Source organism: Henckelia pumila, chromosome 4 (assembly GCF_033568475.1).
Source record: "Henckelia pumila isolate YLH828 chromosome 4, ASM3356847v2, whole genome shotgun sequence".
Classification (NCBI taxonomy): Eukaryota; Viridiplantae; Streptophyta; class Magnoliopsida; order Lamiales; family Gesneriaceae; genus Henckelia; species Henckelia pumila.
Window position 1 is genome coordinate 137,610,795 of NC_133123.1, and position 23,512 is coordinate 137,634,306.

Consider the following 23,512-nt stretch of genomic DNA (forward strand, 5'->3'; position numbering starts at 1 on the left):
TGTGATGTTTTTCACGTGTGATTTAGACATCCCGTCACTTTCGGAAAGAGCCCATCCTGCTGGCACGTGGTTAATAATGATTTGGTCTGTGTTTTGAACCTGACATACTCTAAGTAAACGTGGCTATTCCCTGTCCCTAAGAATAGAAAAGCTCGGGCCCCACCCACTTTCCTTCCTTTTCTACCCTCCGAAGGGTTATTCCTAGATTCCTGGCTCCCCTGTTTTTATCCGGGCTTCTTTCAACCACCCGGGATCTCCAGGGCTTCCCAGGCCTCCGGCTCGGGTACCCTACCCCGGGTTCTAGCCACCCGGGGTATCCCACCGGAACACCACCACACTTCCTAAAGATAGTCGGGCTAGGACCTGCTCCGCTGTCTCGAGAAGAGAGACGTCCCCGCTACTTATCCTCCTCCCGGGTGAACCACCCAACCACCCGGGGTATCCCACCGAGACCTACCCCGGGTTCTAGACACCCGGGGTATCCCACCGGGACACCACCACACTTTCTAAAGATAGTCGGACTAGGACCTGCTCCGCTGTCCCGAGAAGAGAGGCGTCCTCGCTACCTATCCTCCTCTCGGGTGAACCACCCCGCCGGGACTAGGATATCAATATTTTTTTATGTAAAAACTTATACTTCATAAAAAAAATGTGTCGAGTCGATCCGAAATTGTCTCGCAAACACATTTAATCTGTCAAAATATATATTTTTTGTTTCCTGTAACCCTCAGTAAGTCATAGCTCTGGCAATGGTGCGACTCGACCGTTAACCTGCATCACGATTTACGCCTGTTGGTGAGCGAGTGTGGGCCTGGTGGGCACATTCGACGTAATGGGTTGCGTTGCAAAAGGCCCATTACATTAAAACTCATAATTAGAAATGGGACAACGTACTGTAATATTAGTATTCGTCATTTTCCATCTCTAATCACGTTAATTAAATACTGTAAAAATGAATCAATAATTTTCCTTATTGCTGAATCAAACAATAATTTAATATTTTAAAAATATATAGTTTCAGTACATTCCTCAATTTCGGAACCTAATCAGCAATCAACACGACACTAGTATTTTGTGAGTTATTTGCACCAAACATCCCTTTGAAATATTGAAAATGAACATTTCTTCCCTGTGAAATTTTAATAGGCATCATCAACCATAACTTTTAAAAAATTAGCACACTCGCCCCATCAGATGAGTAATTATTGCGCATGCGCCCCTCATGCGACTGAGCAAAGATTTTGATATTTTTTTTGCACCAAATACCCCTGTGAAATATTAAAAATGCATATTTGACCCCCGTGAAAATAATTTTTAAATCTATTCAATCCATAATACACAATTTTTATTAAAATCTAATTATAAAATATTTAACAAACACTTTTCGTTTATTAATATTATTTTTAATTTTTAATTTATTATGATTATATAATTATTTTTCAAAAAATATTATTTTTTTGAGCGATTTAAAAAGTACCAAAATATTAAATCAAAATGATAATTTCATGCATATTACTTTTCAATTTAGGATTATAGATTTTTTAACCAAAATCTAAATTTTTTAAAATGCATTGCAGAATTTGCATTAAATAATAATACACAATATTTATTAAGATCTAATTATAAAATATTTTTCAAACATTTTTTATTTTATTTATTTTTATTTTAAATTTATAATTTTTTATTGATTTATTTTTTTAAAAAATTATTAATTTATCTCCTTATCGTTATTTTTATTAAATCACTTCGTGTTTTCAACTTCTCCATTAAACATGATTCATAATTATGATTTAAATATCTAAAAATACCAAAATATTGAACCAAATGATAAGTTCATGAATGTTACTTTTTCAAATTAGAATTATATAAGCATGTTATTTTTTTTTTTATTATTACAAATTGTGCAATGCATATTCTCGAAAAATTTTAATTTTGGTTCAATAATATATAGTCCTAAATTAACAGGCAATATGTTTGAACTTATCGGTTTAGTTCAATATTTTGGTACTTGAAATTATTTAAACACTTGTTTATAAATGCATGTTTAATGAAAAAGTTGGAAATACGAATTGAGTTTAATAAAATAATGATAACATTATAAAGTAATAATATTTTTTAGAAAATAATTAATTAATGATAATACATTTAAAATAAAAAATAAAAATTAATAAAACAAAAAATGTTTGCTAAATATTTATAATTGGATTTTATTAAAGATTGTGTATTATGAGTTGAATAGATTTAAAAATTATTTTCATAGGGGTCAAAAATATATTTTAAATATTTCACAGGATTTGGTGCAAAAAAAAAATCAAAATATTTGTCCAGTAGCATGAGGGGAGCGTGCGGAACAATTACTCATATGATGTGGCGAGTGTGCTAATTTTTTAAAAGGTTAGGGTTGAAGATGCCTATTAAAATTTTACAAGAAAGAAGTGTGTATTTTCAATATTTCACAGGGGTGTTTGGTGCAAATAACTCGTATTTTGTCGATAACTTTTTTTGTGACGAATAATAACATGATATTAATTTACAGAAATTTGAGTTCAATTTGTTGTGGTATCAATTTTTGTTTTCGTATCAGACTTTGTGAATGCGATTTTGAACGTTTTATTAAAATGTCGGCTAGTTAGCAAATCATAGTAGTTGATCAAATGTCTTCTTCTTGATTATTTTATAGTTACGAAATGATAATCAAACTATTATATCTAACATTTTATAATCACTTTATTTTTCTTGTACCACAATGTTTTTATCTTACATACATACAAAACAACACATTGCATTTTCATTTTATTAAAATAATCGTCGTCATTATTTTGATTCTGGGAGAAGATACGTTACAATTCAATTATATGATGTAATAATCTTGTGTACATGTACTCAAACGTTTGTCTCATTTTTCCTCTTAGAAAATTTATTATATATATTTTGAGGTTTTAATTTAAATTTAAATTATATATATGTATAAATAAATTGAACGAGTATTATTATTGTGACCCAATTCCAGACATGAACCATCAGTCTTGTATAGAGTTGTCTATTTTTCTGGCGGATATACTGGTGGTGGATAATAAATAGAAATTAATAATATTAAATTCCCCCCTTACATTTCATTAATTGTAAATGACCCCTTCCGATTTATTAATCGGGCCAGCATTTTTAATGACTGCAACGCAAGCCACGAGTAGTAATTAATTATATATTTCCAACTACCCATCACTGATCACTCTCTGAACGAATGTGTGTGCATATATATTTATTTAAAATAAAAAATAATAATTGATCTGTAAAATTAATTATGTTTTTCACATATTTTGATATATCATGACTTATTATTCATGGAACACACGAAGTCACGGTTAATGTGAATGGTAAAATAAATGCAGTAATTGATGAAAAATAAAAAATGACCCACCATGCATGTGAGCTCAGGCGATAGGGGTGGTCGTTGGAGGGACATCACAAGAAATATCAACTTAATTATATTTCATTGGAACAAAAAACGTTTGGGATCTGGACTCTACACACATAGTAACTTGTCTCGTGTTTGGTTGAACTCGTCCTAATGTAATATATTGGTGGCCCTTTTGGATGTATTACATTGTCATTTCAACTTCTATGCTAATCTTGTCCCCTTTCGTTTTTGCTCATGTTTCGATTTGCGCTGAGTAAATATCTTGATTACACGACTGACTTGGATTTGAAAATACAGGTTTTGAATTTAAAAAAGTTAAATGACACCACCGACCTAATATATGAAAAATATTATATTTTATATATCCTTAAAATCGCCTCGCCACTTTGATTCATAACCATTGTTCATCTGAGAATTCTGAACACTGAATGAGTTTCACCATGAGTCCTTATTTCAAAGCACTTTCTTTATATTTTGAATTTTAAAAAAATCCTATTATTTGGGGGCAGAAACTCCTCTAAAGAAATGCTCAAAAACCATTTCTTCAAGAGCTAAATAAAAGAACATTAAAACTATTTTTACTGCTATTATTATATTAGCAAGGTCGATTACTGTAGAACTAAAGCAAAGAAGACAAAAAATTAACATCAAACTAATACATTTGGTGGGAAAATATTAATGTAGGATACACCATATACATCAGTGCTTGTGCCAAAAGTCAATAGTGAAGATCAGTGATGAGACAATCCCTAATGAAGCATCGGCTCTCCTGTAATAAATCACTATACTTTTAGTTGCACATATAAAATTATCCTCCGTGCAATGTTGAGATGAAAACGACGACGTCCTTCTCCTCTAGCGTCGTGTCAAGCTGCCCGCTGAGTTCCCAATCACAGTCATTCACGAGGACCAAAACTCCAGGTCTTCTGCATGTGCACCAGATGTAATCGTTATGCTTAAAGTCATTCCATTCCAGGATAAGGTTACAACTTACAATGATCATCTTTTTTTTCTTTGGATGAAAATGTTAAAAGAACAACATAAAATTATTCTCGACCCACCCCCATGAACTCAAACTTTTGAGAAAAAGTAATTTCTTACACGGATTGGACCAAAAGGTCAAAAGTTTGAGATCTTAATTTGACAAAAGTTGCTCTCGAATAGTTATATCTGAGCCTCTACTGCAATACCTATATACGCAGCACCTACATATTAATTGTTGACATATTTCCTACATCCCTAACTCACAAGTGATGGGCGTGTTAAAACATAAAATTGTTGTTGGCCCACATAAATAAGCTCCAACTTTTGGAAAAAATTAATTTCTAACCAAACCTTTCTTGAAAATTAATCATCAAGGAAACGTGTAAACGTGGTTATAATGAATGAGTCACTTACACTGTATCCCCTTTCATAAACATTTCGGGCCTTTCCTTGATCAAATTGGTGCGGACCCAAGAGAGCAAGTGTTTCATAGTTAATTGCTGAAAATGAAACACAACATACCATAACTTCATACAGTAAATAAGCAAAAGAAAAATTTATAGATTACTGTGAGAAAAAATAACTGTAATTCAGAAGAGATTCACCTGCTTTTCTTCAGCCTGTAGGTCGACATTTACTTCATGGATCTTCACAGAATTGCATAGAAGTTCCAGGCCACCACTGTTTTTCAGAACCATGGACTTCAAAATTGAAGCAAACAAGGAAAAGCAAGAGAAAACTACTGCAACAGGGTATAAAGTTTATAAACACTGACAAGCAGCCTAACGAACAAGCCCATTATATATTTCATATAGAGTGAATCATTATAAGCTGAATAGTTTTGAAGTGAAAAAGAATAGTTAGCCGAACTTCACAAGTCTTCAAGCTGCTCAATAGCATCGGATAATACATGCTTTTGCCACAATGCCATGACCAAATTCTGACAATAACCAAAAGGTACTCATATACTAAGGGCCTGCAACTGCATGTATATAGCTGACAGCTGTATACAGAAACTCAAAACCATGGAACCATCTATTTTTCCATTTAAGACCAAGATGAAGCTGCTCTTTTGATCGTTTATGTATTAGGAAGCTGGATCAGATAAATTACGCAATAACTTCTAATAAAGATACGAAGTGATTGGTGCAATCATGTGGTCATATAGAGCTAAGAGCATTACCATAAATTAAGGAACAATGGTGTGGTTAACAAAATTTCTATGAACAGACATACATAGAAAAAAGTGTGCTTTAGGACATTCCCAGACGTATATCTATATGTTCCAAGTTTCCAACTTCCCTTATCAAGAATGCCCCAAGGGTCGCAAGAGGGAAACAAACTTAAAATAAGGATATAATTAATGAACAGGTAACACGAACTACCAGATTAAAATACTCCCGTTTATAGCACCCTCTTTTGTGCTCAAAACGATAAGGATCCAATTCTTATGCAGCACCTCAAATCATGGTTTGCTATCAAAATCCCATTTTTAGAACAAAATGGTTAAGCTTGAGTAAAACACCAGTCAAAAGGACATATGCTAGATCAAAAGCGACTATGAAAGGAACCAAATCCGTGCACTGCTATTAAAATACACGCGCTTGCAAATTTCTGCAACTAGATTCGCAATTCTCACTTAATTTTCCAGTAACTTGACATGATACAACAACATGAAAAAAGGAATTCATAGAAATAGATTTTTTTTGAAAGAAGAAATTAAAAAAAGAAGAAGAAGAAGAAGAAGAAGAGAAAATTACCCGAATTCGAGCGTGAGCTGCATAGCTTAGGAAACCCCGGGAACTTGACTTGCAGTAATCCCAGTCGAGGGTTTCGACTTCTGAAAAAGCGACTAGAGTCTCTTAGGAATTACAGTGGGTCGGGCTTGGGGACGGGTTTGGGCGTTTATTACAGTGGGTCGGGCTTCGGGCGGGTTTGGGCAAACGCGAAACCCACCCCGCCTTCTCTTGGACCTGTCTTGTGAACCCGATGGGTTCAACGGGTTTATTGAACCCGCCAAATTTTAGATAATTTAAATTTCATTAAATAAAAAATTTAAATAAGTTAAAAAAAATCATTAAATTTATTTTTCAAATTTATATTAACAATATTTAGGACAAAAAATATTTTCACAAGTTAAAATATATTATTTTTTATTTAATTAATAATTAAAAACTAAATTTTTTTTATAATAATATATTTTTATATTAAAAATATCATGATATATTAAAATTATTTCAACTTAAAAATATTATAAACTCAAATTATGAATAAAATATTGATTATTTAATATAAAAATATAATTATATATTATTAATATATATATACATATATATTTTATATTTATATATTAATATATATTTTGGCGGGCGGGTCCGGCCAAACCCGAGATCCGCCCGAACCCACACATGGACCCGTTGGCCGGATCTAAACCCGTTCCGTTGGGCCAAATTCGATGCGAAACCAGATTTAAACCCGACTCATTGCCCACCCTAGTTAGTCACTGGACTTCCTCTCACTTCAACAAAACTGCTAAAGGTAAAGTGCGATTTTTAAGTCGCGTTAATATGGTTTCCGATTTCTATGGTACAGATCGGCCCAGAGCTTTGGTCTTGGGCTTTACAAGAAAGATCCATAATTCCGATCAGATCAACCTTTTCCAAATCCAATTATTCCTGGCCCACAAATTAAACCCTCGGAACCGAAGCTCTGCGCCGATCAAGCGAATTAAGAAAACGAGGAGGAGAAGAGAACTCCACCCGCCGGTCCGCCGACCACCGCCCTACATCTCCGTTCAGCTTTTTTCATATTACCACAAACTAAGGTTAGTTTATCTGTCCATAAATAACGGCCGTAATGGTGGAACGACCCTTTTTTTTTTAGCTGTAATCGGAAAGGAAAGACCTATAGGTAGTTTTTGCAGCTCTAAAAATAAGTGAATTTGTGAAGAGAATCTTCATAATTACTTATTTTTAGTGGTTGGGAAGAGAATCTCCATAATCATTTTAAGGTTGCAAACACTACCTTACACTAAATCCCTAATTTTTTCGACGATACAGAGCTGCGTGTGGTGTGTGTATGCAGAAGAAGAAGCGTGTATTAGTAGAGGTATTAGGCCCAACGTTATGTTTTTAAGCGATGCCAATCCTTTTTTAAAATCTCAAAGCTAACAAATGTAAAGTAGCAGACCCAAGGAATAAGTAGAACTTAATTATCTTATGATATTTCGTGATATCAATTAGATATGTATTTTAGGAACTTTTGAACAACAATAGAACAGATGTTCGGTTGTCATCGGGCAGAATGAATGATTGTCATCTTTTAGTTTCACATTACATTTATCATTCTTACATTTAAAAGGTGTTTTTAAAAGGCCTTTAAATGAACCTAAGTTGGGGATTCCCTCTTGAAGGCATTTGCTTCAGCCTTCAGGGGAGAGCTGAGCCGCATCAAACTCGAGTGCTCGCCTTATTAACTTGTACAATAAGATCTTTATGATGTCTTGTTTTAATTGAGTTAGTATAGAGGAAAATTTGTACCAAGTTGGCAAGTTATTCCGGTCGTTAATGTTGCTTGGTGATTTCTTTTTTCACAGAATTTTCCATTGCAATATTTACCTGCGTGGCTGAATTTTGGAAGTAGCAGGAAATCAAATCATGAGGCTTTTAACTCATAATATGCTATCGTCGAATATCAAAGGTGTGACTAATGGCTTCCCACTACGGATCGAAGTAGTGAGAGTAGTAGAAAAGACTGTGGATTTCAATGCCGACTTCTTAAAGAACATGTTTGCCAAGGTTGAATGGAATGCTCTGGTGGAGGCCTCGAAAGCCATGGGTTACTTTGAGCTACCGGACAATGTTGAATCCTCCATGCTTGAATCTGATGAGTTCCTTCAAAAGTTCCATCATGCCCTCCTCGAGCTTCACCTTGAAGATGGTGCATTGATTTGCCCTGAGACGGGTCGCAAGTTTCCTGTCAGTAAGGGGATTCCCAATATGCTACTCCATGAAGACGAGGTTTGAAAGTCTCTTGAATGTGGGATCTTTGTGCGTGTCAAGAACTATGTTGATGGTTTGTAGGATTTTATTGTTGTTGGTGATGGGAAAATAATTTCTTGTTTCGTCTTTCTTGCGTATTTATGGCTACATGCTTCATTTCTTGTCACTGGGGGGTGTTTTTTCAGATCAAATCTTGTGTATTTGTACTTATAAAATTGCAAATCGCCCTGCGTTGCCCCTCTTATTTTGAACTTTTTGGATTCATGGGGCAGCACCGAGACTGGGATGTGGTTTGAATATACTTACAAGTTATTATAAATATAATAGTACCAATGTTTAATAATAATAACAATAATAATAATATATAATTTTTCATACTGTACATTCTTTAAATCTTGCCCAGAGAACAATACCAGGAATATTGGCACCGTTTGGTTCGAGTATAAATAGTCCGCGTATAACTTATCATATTCAATCACTCGTTTTTCTCATCATATTATTTATCTATATATTAATTATTTATTTTACTCAATCAAATCATTTATCTTATATCAATCAAATCATTAAATTTAAATTACTATATTAACCTATAAATAATATTATTCATATTTTATTTATTTTTAAAAGAACAAAATAGTAATTTATCATTCTTATATAAAATTTAATCAATCAAAATCAAATCAAATCAACTATAATCTATCAATCAAATCAATTACTTTATTAACTATCATTTTTTTATTACATTTTATTATTTATCTAGATATTATTTATCCTATCACACGAACCAAACAGTATCACCATGTATGGTATCGTTTGCTTGAGTGCTTGACACATGCCCCTTATCATCAACTTTTAACTCTAAAATTGTCTCTAAAAAAACTCTAAAATTGATGGCAATTAGGTTTTTTGTGATTTATTATAAAATTATTATGTTAAAATATTTAATCACGAAATGTTTAAGTTCCAAGTTCAGAAACTAGAATGCTAATTTTTTTTTAATTAAGCAAAACATCATATCAGATGTATAACAGAGCGTAGATTATTGAATAGCAAAAAAATTACAACATTCAAAGACCCAAAAGGCCAGTTTAATCTTTGGTTATCGGATGTAAATTACTTTCCTCTCTCAAATGATTAAAATGAACGTTTAAAATAGTTTATAATGATCTAATGTACTCTTATCAACAACTTGAGTTTGGGTTCAAAATGTGACTGAAAAATAATGCTTTTCTACGTATATTTTCGACCCTAGAACATGGGCGGATCTATTAAGGAACAAGTTGGGGCAGATGCTCTGCTTGAGTTTTGATATAAGGTACTAATATGTTTTTAGATTTTAAAATTAAAATTATGCACACAAAATTAAATTAATGATCTAGAAGTCAAAGTTTATCACTCCGTTTGTCATTTAAGAATCGGCTTCGTAATTCAATGAGAGATAAATATCTAAATGATAATTCGATTATGTGTACTAAAAATGATATATTTTTTAGTTTGTATGCATGTGTCTCGATTATATTCACATTTTTTTATTTTTTTCAAATATATAGACTTATATAATATATTTAGTAATTTTGTTTCTACTCCTTTACTAATATACTCCTATTAAATAAATTTTGAAAAAAATGTAACCATTTTTGAATGAATCAAGTAGGGATAAAATACGATTTTTTTGTGTAAATTTTTTTAATGATTTTTCTTAATTTATGAGTTTAAAAAAACAAATCTATATAATTGAAACACATGAACTATTATTTTATTTTATTTTATTTTTATCTTTGGCTCTCAGCCCTTACTCGAAAAAAATTTTGGATCCGTATCTGCCCTAGAACATTGGTTTTTTTTTTGGAGGGTCGAACATTGGTTTTCATGACTCCTTTATTTTTTATTTTCTGCTTTGAAGAAAACTCCTTTTTGATATTTAGAAATTTGGTTCAGAGGCAGAGCAAATAATGTACTAGGTGACGTCTAGGTCCAATTTCTTTGAAAGTCTTCCACATTCCCTGTACATTCCCGCAGGGTATAATTGCCTCCAGGAACCAATGCACCGACCCAAATCTATAAATAGCCATCATTTGGCGGTCACCGTAACTACTGATCCTCGCTTCTGACAACCCACATCGACAGCGCTCTACAGGAGAAATTTTGATTAATGCAGGTTTTTATTTTCAGTTTTCTGCTCATTCAAAAAATTCTGATTTCTGGAGAGATGATCAACCAATTTCTTCGCATTTAACCGGTTATAATTTTCACAAACTTCAATCCGGAGGTTCTCGATTAAAATAATGAAGTGCATTTCGCTTGTCTCGATAAATTGAAGCTCCGATAAAAAAATTTGAAATCGCTAGTTTTCAGGTTGAAATCTAGGGATTCGATTGCAGATTTCATCGCGATTTACAGAATGAGTCGGATTTTAGGACTGTCATGCTTGAAAAGCCTCGAACAGTTGAAGTATCAGCCAGGTTCTAAGTCTGGAGCTGCGAAAGCGAAGACACTTCCGATCTCCTTCGACTCGGTTTCCTCTGGAAGCTTCTCGAATCTGAAGAGTACTGCAGGTTGTACGTTTTTGAGTTATGTTTTGCCAAAGCACTTGTGCGTATCTGACTAGTCACATTGATTTTTCTTTTGTGTAGAAAAATTGGTCAAAGAACAAGCTTCCGCGAAAAATGACCTCGAACTTGCAGTAAGAGACTAAATATAACTCTCGCATTCTTTACGCATAATTTTCTACATGTTATAAAGTTTTTGACGAGCAGAAGAACATGTCTATATGCCAGCTGTGCATATGCTTATTGCAGTTTGCATGTTAATTTCGTCCTCAAGATTGTATAGCTGTTTGAGACTCTGGTTTATTCGACTGAAAGCAAGTAAATATGTGTTGTGGATATGCTTCCATTATGCTTATATTAACAGGCGTACAAATGTTGAATCATAAAACTATTTTTGGTTTCCCTTGCATAAACCTAAGCTTTTTGTGAAAGAGGCTAACTACCTGTAGATCTAAATTTGTTCATAAGCAGGGACATCTATCATAGTTTTCCATTTATTTTTTAGATGCAAAACCCGAAACTGCAGTCAGGTCAAGGCATATTTTTGTGTTTTCGACTAAACTGTGTTGTGACCTTTGATGACATGCAGAATTCTAAGCTCAAGAAACTGATGGAGCAAATTCAAATACTGGAAGAGAAATTGCAAACTGCACTCAATGAAAATGCAAAGCTAAAAGTGAAGCAGAAAGAAGATGAGAAGCTTTGGAAAGGTCTTGACTCTAAGTTCTATTTGACGAAGACGTTGTGCGATCAACTCGATGAAACTTTGCAGCAATTAACTATTCAGGTTCAGGATGGTATGTGTGCTGTACAGCAGGGGATTGCTCATTTCAGTTTGACATATATTCTGTTGCATTGAATCTATAATACTCTTGCAGCTGAGAAAGATAAGGCATATTTTGAAGATAAACTGTCTGAAACATCAGTTGCCCTTGATAAATTACATGAACAGATGATGTCTATGTCCTCGAGGTTGGACTCTTCGGAAGAAATGGTCAAAATTCGTGAGTGACTAACTCCAGTGGTTCATCAGCCAGATTTATTTATTGAATGTATCGTCGTAGAAGTGATATCAAGTTATTGGACTTGATTCTTTGTGTTTTCTTTTTGTGGTACTTTTATGACAATCACATGCGATTTTACGATAAATCTAGGGGGGGAAGAACTTATGCAACTTGATCTTGCTAAGGAACAAATGGAGAAATCTTTCCTGGATGACAAGAATAAAACAACCGTCCAGCTTGAGGAGAAAGGTAATGCTGATTGTAAAATTTGAATAATTAAATTAATTCACAACTTAAGCTTCTGGGGCACTGCATATTTATTAGCCCGACTCTAAGATGTTTAATGAACGAAATATTGATGATTCTACGAACATCCAAAAATATTTGTTTACCTTTTATCCATCAAGTGTGCTGTTATCACCATTAGTCTACTAATTCGGTATTGTAATATAACTCCACAAATTCATTCACACCCCTTAAGCCATTGAAAATTACTACAGTTACTTGGTCCAAAAAACATGAATACAGTTATCATTATTAGGACGATACTCATCAGTCTATTTTCCGGTAGTTGTAATCTCATTCAGTTTTAGGACTGGTTAGATAAGTGGAGTTAAATAACTCTCAAGATATCAATTTATGCTGATTGAAAAGGAACCAAATAATTTGCACCCTGAGTTTTGTTTGCATGATGTGATACTTTTACCCACCTCAATTTGCATTTAGTTATAATGCTAGGAGTTGGATGGATACATTCAGATCTGAAGAACATACAGATTGTATCGTTTTATTTTTTTCCCATTTTACTTGAAGATAAATCAAACAGCTGAAATACATAGTTAACTGGTGGTTAATAGATATCAACGGTTTTTGACGTGCACTTAACACCTTCGCTTGTGCCACTACCTTGTGAAATTGAGAACTAAGGTGCAATCCCAGGATTTTGATATTTACACTTCTATAATATACTTTATCTCCAAATAATGTTCCATCATTTTCTGTTTTGAACCAGATAACAAGATTAAACAATTGGAAGAAGCTGATGGCTGTAATCAGTTGGCTTTGAAAAGTTTAACTTCTAAGTTGGAAGAGTTGCAAATTGATGTGAGAGTAAAAGAAGAAGACCTGCTACAATTGAGGAACATCCAAGAAAAATTGGTGAAAGATAACATGGGTCTATTATCTAGCAAAAACGACTTTGCTAACAGGTTAGAAACGACACTCATGGAGCTCAAGAATCTTGAAGATTTTGTCAACTTGCTTGTTGAGAAGGTTACAGAATTGGAGAATCAAAGTCTAACCTTTTCCGAGAAAGTAATTCAGCTTAATGCTTTATATGATTCGTGTCTTGAGCTAGCTAAGAAAGAGAAAGAACTTGCTGCTCAGAGTGCTCAACAAAAGTTTGATCAGATCCTCTACCAGTCTATATGCGTCACATCAGAGAAAAATACTTTACAATTGGTTAATCAGGAACTGAATGGTAAAATCCTTGAGCTTCAGAAAGATCAGGAAATCGCAATGGTGCAGCATGCAGAAGATTGCCGGTTGGCAGAAGAGAAAATCCGGAAATTGAAATCTGAAGAAGAAATGCTTTTATCTAAGCAGACTGAAATGCAAGCCTTCATAGCCAAATTAGAGGACACTGTGAAGATTTCATTAGAAAACTCAAGATTATCTGAGAAAGAAATGGTTAAAGCTAATTTTAATTAACCATGTGCCTTTGCAACTCGATATGTGATGATGTTCAAGCTTTTAATTTGGTTACCTATTTGTTTTCTCTTGTTTCACGCAGAAAGATTTATCACTGAAATTTTCCAAGGTAGAGAATGATAGTAATAATCTTATAAAAGGGTTAGAAGCAGATATCCTGGAAAAGCAAGAAGAAATCGATCGTTCGAAGAAGGTTATTGAGAAAAATAAAGAAAATTTAGAATCACTTGAAAAAAGAGTCGGTGAGCTTGACATTGCATCGGAGGAGAAGGACCAGCTAATATTGGAACTCAAGACAAGAGAAAAACAGTTGGAAGATCAGAAAGAAGAGGTTATTCCACAAGTCTTTTAGTTTAAAAGTTGTAGTATAGCCTCTTGAATGGGTCAGATATGATTTGGCTGTCTGTTTTAGATCAAGGCATCACTGACCGATGCTGTAAATAAGCTAGAAGAAGCGAAGAATCAATACGAACAGTTGTTAGAAAGTAAACAAATAGAGTTGTCAAAGCATTTGAAAGAAATATCTCAGAGAAATGACCAGGTCCTCTCTTTCACTATCAACATTACAGCAGCTCCTAACAGCACGTCTCTTCCTTTTTGTGATGTGCACAATTGACTGGTTGGAGTTTGATCAGGCAATTAATGATATACGGAGGAAGTACGAGGTGGAGAAGCAGGAGAGTGTTAATCATGAAAAAGAGAAGGTTTTGAATCTTTTGATACTCACTTTTCATTTTCGGTTTCTGTTTCAATTTGATTAGGTTTTATTACCTGTGTCAATTTTTAGGCCGAGAAAGCTATCAGGGATGTGGAAAAGCAACTGGAAGAAAAGGTGACGGAAAATAAAAAAGAATCTGAAGAATACTTAGTTCGTGTTCAAGAAGAACATGCTGCATTGGTATGATGCTGTATAGAGGCCACCTTAACCTAATAATATTTTCGTCTTATTTTACAGTTCAAATTAATTTCATGGAGGTTTACTCTTCTGGTTGTATTTGATTCGAGTATAAAAGAACAATTGTGATACTGCCATAGGAAGAATATTGGAGTTGCCTTCTAATTCCACTTGCTCTGTACAAGTGAAATTTATTATTGTTCTTTAGCATATAACAAACAAGAACCGAGAATTTCACCTAATTTTTTGCTCTTGTCCCCATTCCAAGTGAGGTTGAATTTTGTCCTTTTATTAGAGGTCACAAAGATTTCTCCCATGTTAATACTCTCTATTAATCTACCGAAGATAACTCGGGAATCGATGTGAGAACTTTCCAGTTGGCAGTTGCCTCTGATAAGCTGCCATATGTGGTCATATGATTTGACTCGTTTGGAAATCTGGGAATTTATGGGATAATATGAATGTGCTGTTGGTCGTGGATTGTATGTAAATGAACATAAGGGTATTACCAGGGAACTTTTCAATAATTTTGCTGGCTATATTTTTGCGAAAGTCTAGGAAAAATATTTCTGAACAACGATAACATGGTGAGATTAATGTGTTGTCAATGTAGATTGGCCGCATTCAGCAGGAATACAGTAGCAAAGAAATGGCCCTCATATCTAAGCACGGTGAAGAACTAAGACGCTCCCAAATTCAAGCTGAAACTGAGCTCAGAGAGGTTTGTCACTGTAACTCTTAATTTGAAACAATTGTAACAAATGATCATACATTTTATTTTCTGTAGAAAACAGTATCACTTAGGTCTGAGCATGAGGCTCAGCTACGAGCTTTGAGATGTGAGCACCAAGATGAGTGCAGAAGACTGGAGGAGGAGTTGGATATTTTAAAAACGAAGGTAAACTCATGTAATTGCATCATATTTGTGTTACCACTACCTTATTGTGGTCATGGGTTGTTGTATCTTAGGAAGAGCGGCAGAGAGCATTAATGCAACTGCAATGGAAAGTAATGGGTGACAACCCACAAGACGACCAAGAAGTGAACTCTAAAAAGGTCTGCCCGTAACACCTTGATACTCCCCTCCTTTATCCCCACACTGACGAAAATCAAGAAATATCTGTGTTATAATTGCCGTCGTGAATTGATGCTAAATTTATGATCCATACCTTACCTCTTTTTATGTATCATGGGTGCAAGTATCATACCCTGGTCCATTTGTCCAATTGAAGAGAGAAAAATTATGTGATCTTTATTTGCTGAGGAGTTCAATTGATGAACTCTACCAAGTGGCAAGAATTGATGATATCACCATACATGATAATGACAGACATTCATGTGGTTTCTGAAAACTGATCTAATATTGCTCATGACTCAATTATTATTTTTCTTTATCTCCATGCATTACTATTGCACAAAGCTTCTTCTCAATCAACAAGCTGGTCGGGGAATAAATAGTTTGACTTTGATTGTCATAAAAAAATAAAGTACCAGATCTTGTCAGTTGGAAGCATATTATTGATTAGTTTGTATGAGTTGAACAGAGTTCTTCACCTTTTCTATTCTTCACAACTTTTCATAGTTGAGGTTATTTAGCTAAATATCCAAATTTTGTCAACCAAGACGAGAAGACCTGGCAGTGGCAAGAGAATTAAGCATGATCTGGACAAAACAAAAGGCGATGAAAAGGTGAAACTTGAAAGAAAATTATTAAGATTCACAAACTGATATTATGATTGGCCTGAATTTTCAATTGTTTTTTTGCAGGATTCCCCCTACCAGAAAGATGCTCAAACACCAGTGTCAAATTTGTTGAAAAGGGTGGAAAAGGTGAACCCTGGAAGTGTAATGAGTCTTCCTAAGCATAGTAGGAAGGTAAGATTACTTCACTTGCTGTTGTGCATGAATTCTCGTGTATACAGACCTCTGTGTGTTTCCTGTGGTGTGTTCTAGTGTTTGTCTTACACGTTTGATCCTGATATTATTATCACCTGTCTTTCAATGATTAATATTTTCAATGGCAGGTGACTCACCATGAATATGAAATTGAAACATCAAATGGAAGAACAATCACAAAGCGAAGAAAAACTAAGAGCACAGTGATGTTTGGGGTTTGTATTCACATAACAGTTATCATTATAGCTTCTTCTTATTGTTTTAGTAGTTTATGATTGAACTCTTGATTCACATTCTTTAACTTTCAGGACCCAAGAAAGCATGGGAATAGAGATACGCGAAAAGCTAAGACTCCTAATCAAGCAACCAAGGTAAGTAGGCACTAACAAATCCTTTGCGGTAATTGCACCTGCCATTTATGATCCCGTCATATTGTCTGAGTTTAAGTAGTAGACCAACAGACTAATATTCTGTATGTTAACCAAGTTCTTGCAAGCAGTAATCTGACAATAACTACTTCATCCGTGCTTGGTTAAAGTAGATCCAAGTTTATCTATTATACACTAGTAGTTTTAGAAAACAGGGTAAGAAGTTATGTGCTGATTTCTCTTGTTTCATATACCTGTCAAATGGATTGTAAACTAGTGGCTCTGTCTGCCGATTATTCCCACAACAGACACGTAACAGATTCAGAAACGGCAAGAACTGCGATGTCTGTAGTTCATATTGATATTCATTAATTTATTGCAGGGAACTAAAGGTGGAGGCCATCAAAATCCTTCCAAATTAGGCGATTTGTTCTCAGAAGGATCTCTCAATCCTTATGCTGATGATCCCTATGCATTTGATTAGAGGTATTCCCATTTCATTGTACCCCTTTTCCTAAAAAAATTCTGAAAGAACTTTCAAGCCGTGTTAAACAAATGCAATAGTGTCAATCTGATGTTAAAATATTCTGCTTGTGTGTTACTACTATGTATATTTTCTTCATTTTTAGTCAATGCTTAAAATTCATACCGACCAATAGCATACGATTGTTACCCCTCAATAGATAAGCAAGCCTTAATCTCATCTTAGGTGCCTGAGTTTGGCCTAACTTTACTCATTTCTATCATAAACAAGTCTTGGGAAAAGCCAAATTAGCTACAAATATAGCAAGTTGAATTCTTTAATACTTTCTGCTTTCATTGTAGGCTTCCAAACCATTTCTGCTGCAAAACTATCAGGAGAATGAATTTCAGCTGTGGAAAATATATTTGCATTCAGCGCTTTACTTCTAGCTAGTGGAAAGAAAGGTTCGCTTTATAACATGCTTCTTGAATTGGCATGAACGCTTGAATATGTGTTTTGCTAAAGCACCCGCAGTTGTGTTGCAATGTGAAGACTCTGATAGGTTTGGAACTCCATTCGAATTCTGATTTTTGTCTCTTGGAATCATATCCATGACACACTTTTATATGGTATACACATTATACCGATACATATGTTCTCATTTTATGGAAAAGATTTAATGGAACTGAAACAGTGTGTGTGTGTGTGTGTGTGTTTCTTTGATGACCTTTGCTGCCGACTGGGGAAACACACACACACATGACACACCCCAGGTCTTGGACTTTTTAGGATGAAGGCTCTCATATGGTCATAATTTATTATGGTGGTTCTAATACAGGTCTTCTTGCAACGGCTGCATGTCGTGATTCGACATTTTCCCAAAAATATGAAATTTTAATTGTCAAAGTTCCGACTTAGGATTGAACAAATGGTACTAAAAGAAATTTGTTAGAAATTGAGTGGAATGAATAAGAATTTTCAAGTTAATGAAAGTACCAAACTTTATGACCCATCATGTGTCTGATATGATTTTGAGGCAAATGGAATCAAACCAGCTGCTTGATGCAGCATTATGATGTAATTACTGTTATCCTTGTTCTTACCAATGCTCTTATTTCTATGTACCATAATCTGCGTGCCCACTAAATTACTTTTGAGCAAAACCATGCAAGTTTCCTTCTTGCTGTCTTTCTTTTTTTATTTTTTAATCAATTGTTTGCTGTTTTAATTAATTTATTTTTATTATTATTACAAAGATGATGAAATTTGTATCTACCGGGAGCATGGGGGAAATACATGAATCTAAATTAGTACTAGAAATTACGGGTAGCATTTCCTAATTATCCGGATGTCCTATCTTAAACATTGAAAACACTGCAATTAATGGGTTCATTATTTAATAATTTTGCTTTTGGCCTTGAAGCTAATATTTATTTTAGGACTACATATTAAAGATCAGAATCCTTTTGCACCATTATATATATAGAGTATTTAATAAATTACACGTGGATTGTCAGTGAGTAAATGATGTCTCCCTTCTCCATCCTTCCTTGTTTCTCTTTGGAGGAGTTTTTGTATGCATTAATTGCCTATACTAATAATAATAAATAAATTACAAGTTCTTGCCTTAAAAATAATAATAAATATGACGATCCCACCCTTTTCTATCGACGTTATTATCTTGTCCCCCCGTTAGAATATAAAATACATAATGGAAATTATGCCAATATACGATAAACATATTTACAACAAATAACGTAAGTATTTTTTTTTAAAAAAAATTCATAATCAAATAACTATTTGATATATTTGTTTTAAATCTAAAAAACCGTATTTCATTAAATTTTCATCCTAAAAACAGTTTTGGCAAAAGCTATTTTCTTCCTAAAAAACGCTAATAATTGGATTCTAACATGCTTCAATTAAATTTTTTTTAAGTTTATTATTAACAATGCACACTTTATTTTTATACAAGTATTATATTTTCTAGGATGATTGTGAATGTGTATGTGACTATGTAATTAAGTATTCTTAAAAATACTTTTATTTGGACATGTTAATTATTAAGTATTTATTTTCATAAAACTTTTCTAATAAGAAAATAATTTCAAACAGTTGTGATTTCTTAAATTTTAATATAATTATATCATCTGTTTCATTAAAAAAATTATATCATATGATTCGTTTTCAATTTTTGATCCGTACGTTTTTTGTTTAACATTGATATACATATTGTTTATCAGTACAATGTAGCTTTATATCTATATCTATACTATATATAAAGCAAGAGCACTTTAGTGGTCTTTTGATATGTTCATTTTAATTATCTTTTTTTTAAAAAAAAATCCCACAAAATTATCAAATTGAAAAAAATTTATATATTAAAATCAAATAATTGAAAAAAATAAATTTATATATAACGTTACACACACAATGCGTGTGCGCTGCGGCTAGTTATCTATACCTATATATTAAGTAAGAAGACCTTATGGTCTCTTTATATGAGCCAATAAATTAACAATTAAAAAAAAAACTGTTCCCTCTACTATTTCAATTTTTTTTCACCATTATGATTTATTTTTTTAAATTTAACTATTTATTTTCTTTAATCTCAATTTTTTATTTAATATATAATACAATCGTTTTAATTAAAATTTTAATTGAAATATAATTTTATTATAAAAATAAATTATTTACATGCAATAAGTAGCTAGTTAACTATGAAAGAAGACCATATCATGGTTTCTTGGTATGGTTAATAATAAAAAATAATAATTAAAAAATTCAAACTTAAAACATAGAAAAAAAACACTAACATTAAAACTACACACTTACATTAGCATAACAACAACAACAACGTAATACTCTCTTACATAAAACTACTTTTTTTCATATTACAGTTGATAATTTACATCAATATTAAAAATAACTGGTTCATGCATTTTTTAGTTTACTTACTATTATATTTATTATACGATGATCACACGTTACAATATAATACATTTAATTTATGTTTTTCCATTACGTGTCCTCGATGCTAGTCATATATATGTCTCATTCTCATGGCCATTATCCTCTCTCTGTAAAAGTCCATCTTTGTCTCACTTTCTTCACTGCCAATATTAATTTATCTGCTTCCTATATACACAAAAGAGGAAAATACTACACCAGTTTATCTTCAACCTCTCTCTCTCTCTCTCTCTCTAATGGCGGCTAAAAGAAGAAATCCCAGAAATAAACCCAAAGAGATACAGCCAAACAAACACCACCGCCGCCATTCTCAGATCAAACACCATGATCATGATCAAGATCGGAAACCACATTCCTGGGCAGCTGTGAGGAGCCTCTTCACCTGCAAGTACCTTCAAGCACAACAACAACAGCAACAAACAAACCAGAAGAAGCTCAAACATGCCACCCATGGAGATCAAGAGAGAGTGATTGGAAGCAAGCAAAATCCCATACCATTACCAAAGCAGGCGAAGAAAGAGAGAACCCTCGAAGAAACTCACAAGAAAACGAGATGCTCCGGTTCACTCTGCAGCAACACCAAAGTGACGCAAAGGCCTGAGAACTCAGAGGAGCAGAAGAAGAGGACTGCTCTGTCAATGGCTTCATTCTGTACTGAGAACGACTCTGTAATATTTTCTTCGAACAGATCCATGAAAATCAGTACTGGTTCTTTGTACGGTTCGATCAATTCTGCTTCCACTTCTTCTTCAGCTTCTTCTTCACTCACAGCTCATGTTCGTACTGCGGCTTCTCCTAATTACTCCATTCCTGGTTCCTTGAGAAACATGGGTTTCAGGAGATTATCTGGATGCTATGAGTGTAGAATGGTTGTGGATCCTGTTCTTGGAATGACTAGGGATCCTTCTTTGAGAGCTACTATATTTTCATGCCCTGAATGCGCTGAAATTTTCGTCAAACCTGAGAATTTGGAGCTTCATCAGTCTGTCAGGCATGCTGGTATATCATCTATTTTCTTTCACCTCCCTTAATTAATCATTTAATTACTCCAAATGAAAGTATTTCAAATTATTGAAAAAAATTGTGTAAAATCTCATCAAGAACACTGAAAACTTGATTTGCTTTAGTAAAAAAAAATTATTTATTATTTTTTGAAACACTAGAGCTTAGTCAAATCCTAGCTAGATCATCGCTATGGATATATAATTAATTAAGCAAATGTTTGTTACATTATTTTATTTTTTATTTAGTCAAACTTTTTGCTTGAATTTTTTGGAAGTGAGTACCCCAATGCCTAGAAGTTCATCAATTTCCAAAATTATCATTTAATAAATGCCTGTCTTGCATCTCAAATGGCCCAAATCATGATCATCTACATAATGATTTAACTTTAAGAATACATGTTAATGCGCAATTAGATGTAAAGGTATTGAGTTAATTACTGATATATGAATCAAACGTTAATTATCATACTAAAAACAATAACATATATGTGATCAATATTCATTCAACAGTATGTGAATTGGGTCCGGACGACACAAGCAAGAACATAGTGGAGATAATATTCCAATCAAGCTGGCTCAAGAAAGAGGCCCCGGTGTGCAAAATAGACCGCATACTGAAAGTCCAAAACACAACTAGAACCATATCCAAATTTGAGGATTACAGGGACACCATCAAGACCAAAGCCACTAGGTTGTCCAAGAAACACCCGCGCTGCCTCGCCGACGGCAACGAGCTTCTTCGGTTCCATTGCACCACTCTAATGTGCTCACTTGGCCTAAATGGCTCCTCCAACTTATGCAACTCCATCCCCACCTGCAGCGTGTGCAGCATCATCCGAAACGGCTTCAAAGTCGCGACCGCCGGCGTTTCTAGTACAAAAGGTATATATAGATAGATTAATATAGTATCACCAAATATTCATACTGTTTTCATGTAGATCATGTATAACTTATAATGATTTTGGTGGTTGTATGTGGCATGATATATTATTATATATTCATCACTTGATTTATTTCATAATTTGTTCGGTATAGGTATATTAACAACAGCTACCAGTGGTAAGGCACACGACAGTGCGGATATGTTGGTCGATAGAGGGAAGCGAGCAATGCTCGTGTGTCGGGTGATAGCGGGGCGGGTGAAGAGGAAGGCCGAGTTGGCCGGGAGCGTCGACGAGTACGACTCGGTGGCCGGGGACGGCGGAGTCTATTCGAGTTTGGATGAGTTGCATGTTTTCAATCCCAGGGCTATATTGCCTTGTTTTGTTGTGATCTACGGGGGTTTCTAATGTGAAATTTCGGTGGTTCTTTGCAATATTTTGATTGCATCCGTATTAATTAATGGACAAGAATAAATATTTCTGATTATAAGTTCAATGTACTTCATGTTTCTTATTACATATATCTAATTTACTTCGTTCATAAATTTTTTTTTTTAAAAAAAAGCACGTGCACTGACACACGAGGCACGTGATTAGCTGATTAAAGATGTTTTTTTTTACTACAAAAGAAGTCCGATCCAACAAGCATAAATGAATAAAGCAAATATTTTATGTAAATTAAAAGAATAAAGCCATTCATTGAACGGTAAGATTTAAGCATGGGAGGTGATTATTACTGTCGACTGTGTAAACTGCATGTGTATCTGACTAATTGACATGCAACCTTTTAATCTATATATATATATTCCCAAAAGGTTCAAATTAAAAATCGCATAATTAATAAAATAACACATTACAAATTTAAAATATTACAGATGATTTATGCATGATTCATACAGATGCTACTCATGTATTCATGTTGATAATTATTAGACATATATATATCGATGAGTAAAAGATGCGCGTGCTATATATATATATATATATATATATAGAGAGTTATTTGCACCAACCACCCCTGTGAAATATTGAAAATACACACTTCTCCCATGTAAAATTTTAATAGGCATCTTCAACCATGACCTTTTAAAAAATTAGCACACTCGCCACTTCAGATGAGTGATTGATTGCGCACGCGCCTCTCATGCGACTGGACAAAGATTTTGATATTTATTTTTGCACCAAATACCCCTGTGAAATATTAAAAATGCATATTTGACCTTTTTTAAATTAATTTTTAAATCTATTCAACACATAATACACAATTTTTATAAAAATTCAATTATAATATTTAGAAAATATTTTTTGTTTTATTAATTTTTATTTTAAATGTATTATCATTAATTAATTATTTTCTAAAAAATATTAT

At 33.7% G+C, this 23,512-nt stretch overlaps 4 protein-coding genes across 8 annotated transcripts; 3 read left to right on the plus strand and 1 right to left on the minus strand.

Annotated features, from left to right (window-relative positions):
- Positions 1 to 4,054: 4,054 nt before the first annotated feature.
- LOC140866454 (ubiquitin-related modifier 1 homolog 1) lies at positions 4,055 to 6,261 on the minus strand. Its single transcript, XM_073271445.1, has 4 exons — positions 6,163 to 6,261; positions 5,008 to 5,083; positions 4,817 to 4,902; positions 4,055 to 4,344 (listed from the first exon to the last, which is right to left on the minus strand). Exons 1-4 carry the CDS (start codon positions 6,183 to 6,185, stop codon positions 4,227 to 4,229), a joined length of 303 nt encoding a protein of 100 aa, XP_073127546.1. The 5' UTR covers positions 6,186 to 6,261; the 3' UTR covers positions 4,055 to 4,226.
- An 806-nt stretch (positions 6,262 to 7,067) lies between these two features.
- On the plus strand, positions 7,068 to 8,627 carry LOC140866631 (multifunctional methyltransferase subunit TRM112 homolog A). The gene is made up of 2 exons (XM_073271660.1): positions 7,068 to 7,226; positions 7,998 to 8,627. Exon 2 carries the CDS (start codon positions 8,059 to 8,061, stop codon positions 8,425 to 8,427), a length of 369 nt encoding a protein of 122 aa, XP_073127761.1. The 5' UTR covers positions 7,068 to 7,226; positions 7,998 to 8,058; the 3' UTR covers positions 8,428 to 8,627.
- A 1,787-nt stretch (positions 8,628 to 10,414) lies between these two features.
- Positions 10,415 to 18,325, plus strand: LOC140863191 (synaptonemal complex protein 1-like). Of its 5 annotated transcripts, none has more exons than XM_073266432.1 (20): positions 10,415 to 10,561; positions 10,759 to 10,958; positions 11,037 to 11,086; positions 11,542 to 11,749; positions 11,831 to 11,956; positions 12,107 to 12,205; positions 12,969 to 13,645; positions 13,749 to 13,997; positions 14,079 to 14,207; positions 14,302 to 14,370; positions 14,454 to 14,564; positions 15,175 to 15,282; positions 15,349 to 15,459; positions 15,531 to 15,617; positions 16,185 to 16,250; positions 16,329 to 16,436; positions 16,586 to 16,672; positions 16,766 to 16,828; positions 17,208 to 17,311; positions 17,651 to 18,325. In XM_073266432.1, the coding sequence occupies exons 2-19, from the start codon at positions 10,805 to 10,807 to the stop codon at positions 17,307 to 17,309; spliced, it is 2,604 nt and encodes an 867-aa protein (XP_073122533.1). In that variant the 5' UTR covers positions 10,415 to 10,561; positions 10,759 to 10,804; the 3' UTR covers positions 17,310 to 17,311; positions 17,651 to 18,325. The 5 variants fall into 5 exon arrangements, with proteins under 5 accessions (XP_073122533.1, XP_073122534.1, XP_073122535.1 ...); XM_073266433.1 differs by having other exon boundaries at positions 10,419 to 10,561; positions 10,752 to 10,958; XM_073266434.1 differs by having other exon boundaries at positions 10,419 to 10,561; positions 10,785 to 10,958.
- Positions 18,326 to 20,403: 2,078 nt separating this feature from the next.
- LOC140863192 (uncharacterized) lies at positions 20,404 to 22,590 on the plus strand. Its single transcript, XM_073266437.1, has 3 exons — positions 20,404 to 21,257; positions 21,773 to 22,144; positions 22,298 to 22,590. The coding sequence occupies exons 1-3, from the start codon at positions 20,495 to 20,497 to the stop codon at positions 22,549 to 22,551; spliced, it is 1,389 nt and encodes a 462-aa protein (XP_073122538.1). The 5' UTR covers positions 20,404 to 20,494; the 3' UTR covers positions 22,552 to 22,590.
- The last annotated feature ends 922 nt before the right edge of the window (positions 22,591 to 23,512 follow it).

What these genes read in the sequence shown, in the direction of transcription:
- LOC140866454 (XM_073271445.1), bottom strand. Translation starts at nt 6,185, where the DNA reads ATGCAGCTCACGCTCGAATTCGG. An exon ending in CAGCTCACGCTCGAATTCGG is followed by an intron (nt 5,084 to 6,162) that starts GTAATTTTCTCT and finishes TCTGAAAAACAG; the next exon opens with TGGTGGCCTGGAACTTCTAT. An exon ending in TACAGGCTGAAGAAAAGCAG is followed by an intron (nt 4,903 to 5,007) that starts GTGAATCTCTTC and finishes TTTCATTTTCAG; the next exon opens with CAATTAACTATGAAACACTT.
- LOC140866631 (XM_073271660.1), top strand. Translation starts at nt 8,059, where the DNA reads ATGAGGCTTTTAACTCATAATATGCTATCGTCGAATATCAAAGGTGTG.
- LOC140863191 (XM_073266432.1), top strand. Translation starts at nt 10,805, where the DNA reads ATGAGTCGGATTTTAGGACTGTCATGCTTGAAAAGCCTCGAACAGTTG. An exon ending in AACTATTCAGGTTCAGGATG is followed by an intron (nt 11,750 to 11,830) that starts GTATGTGTGCTG and finishes ATACTCTTGCAG; the next exon opens with CTGAGAAAGATAAGGCATAT. An exon ending in TGGAAGATCAGAAAGAAGAG is followed by an intron (nt 13,998 to 14,078) that starts GTTATTCCACAA and finishes TGTCTGTTTTAG; the next exon opens with ATCAAGGCATCACTGACCGA.
- LOC140863192 (XM_073266437.1), top strand. Translation starts at nt 20,495, where the DNA reads ATGGCGGCTAAAAGAAGAAATCCCAGAAATAAACCCAAAGAGATACAG. An exon ending in TCAGTCTGTCAGGCATGCTG is followed by an intron (nt 21,258 to 21,772) that starts GTATATCATCTA and finishes TTCATTCAACAG; the next exon opens with TATGTGAATTGGGTCCGGAC. An exon ending in CGGCGTTTCTAGTACAAAAG is followed by an intron (nt 22,145 to 22,297) that starts GTATATATAGAT and finishes TGTTCGGTATAG; the next exon opens with GTATATTAACAACAGCTACC.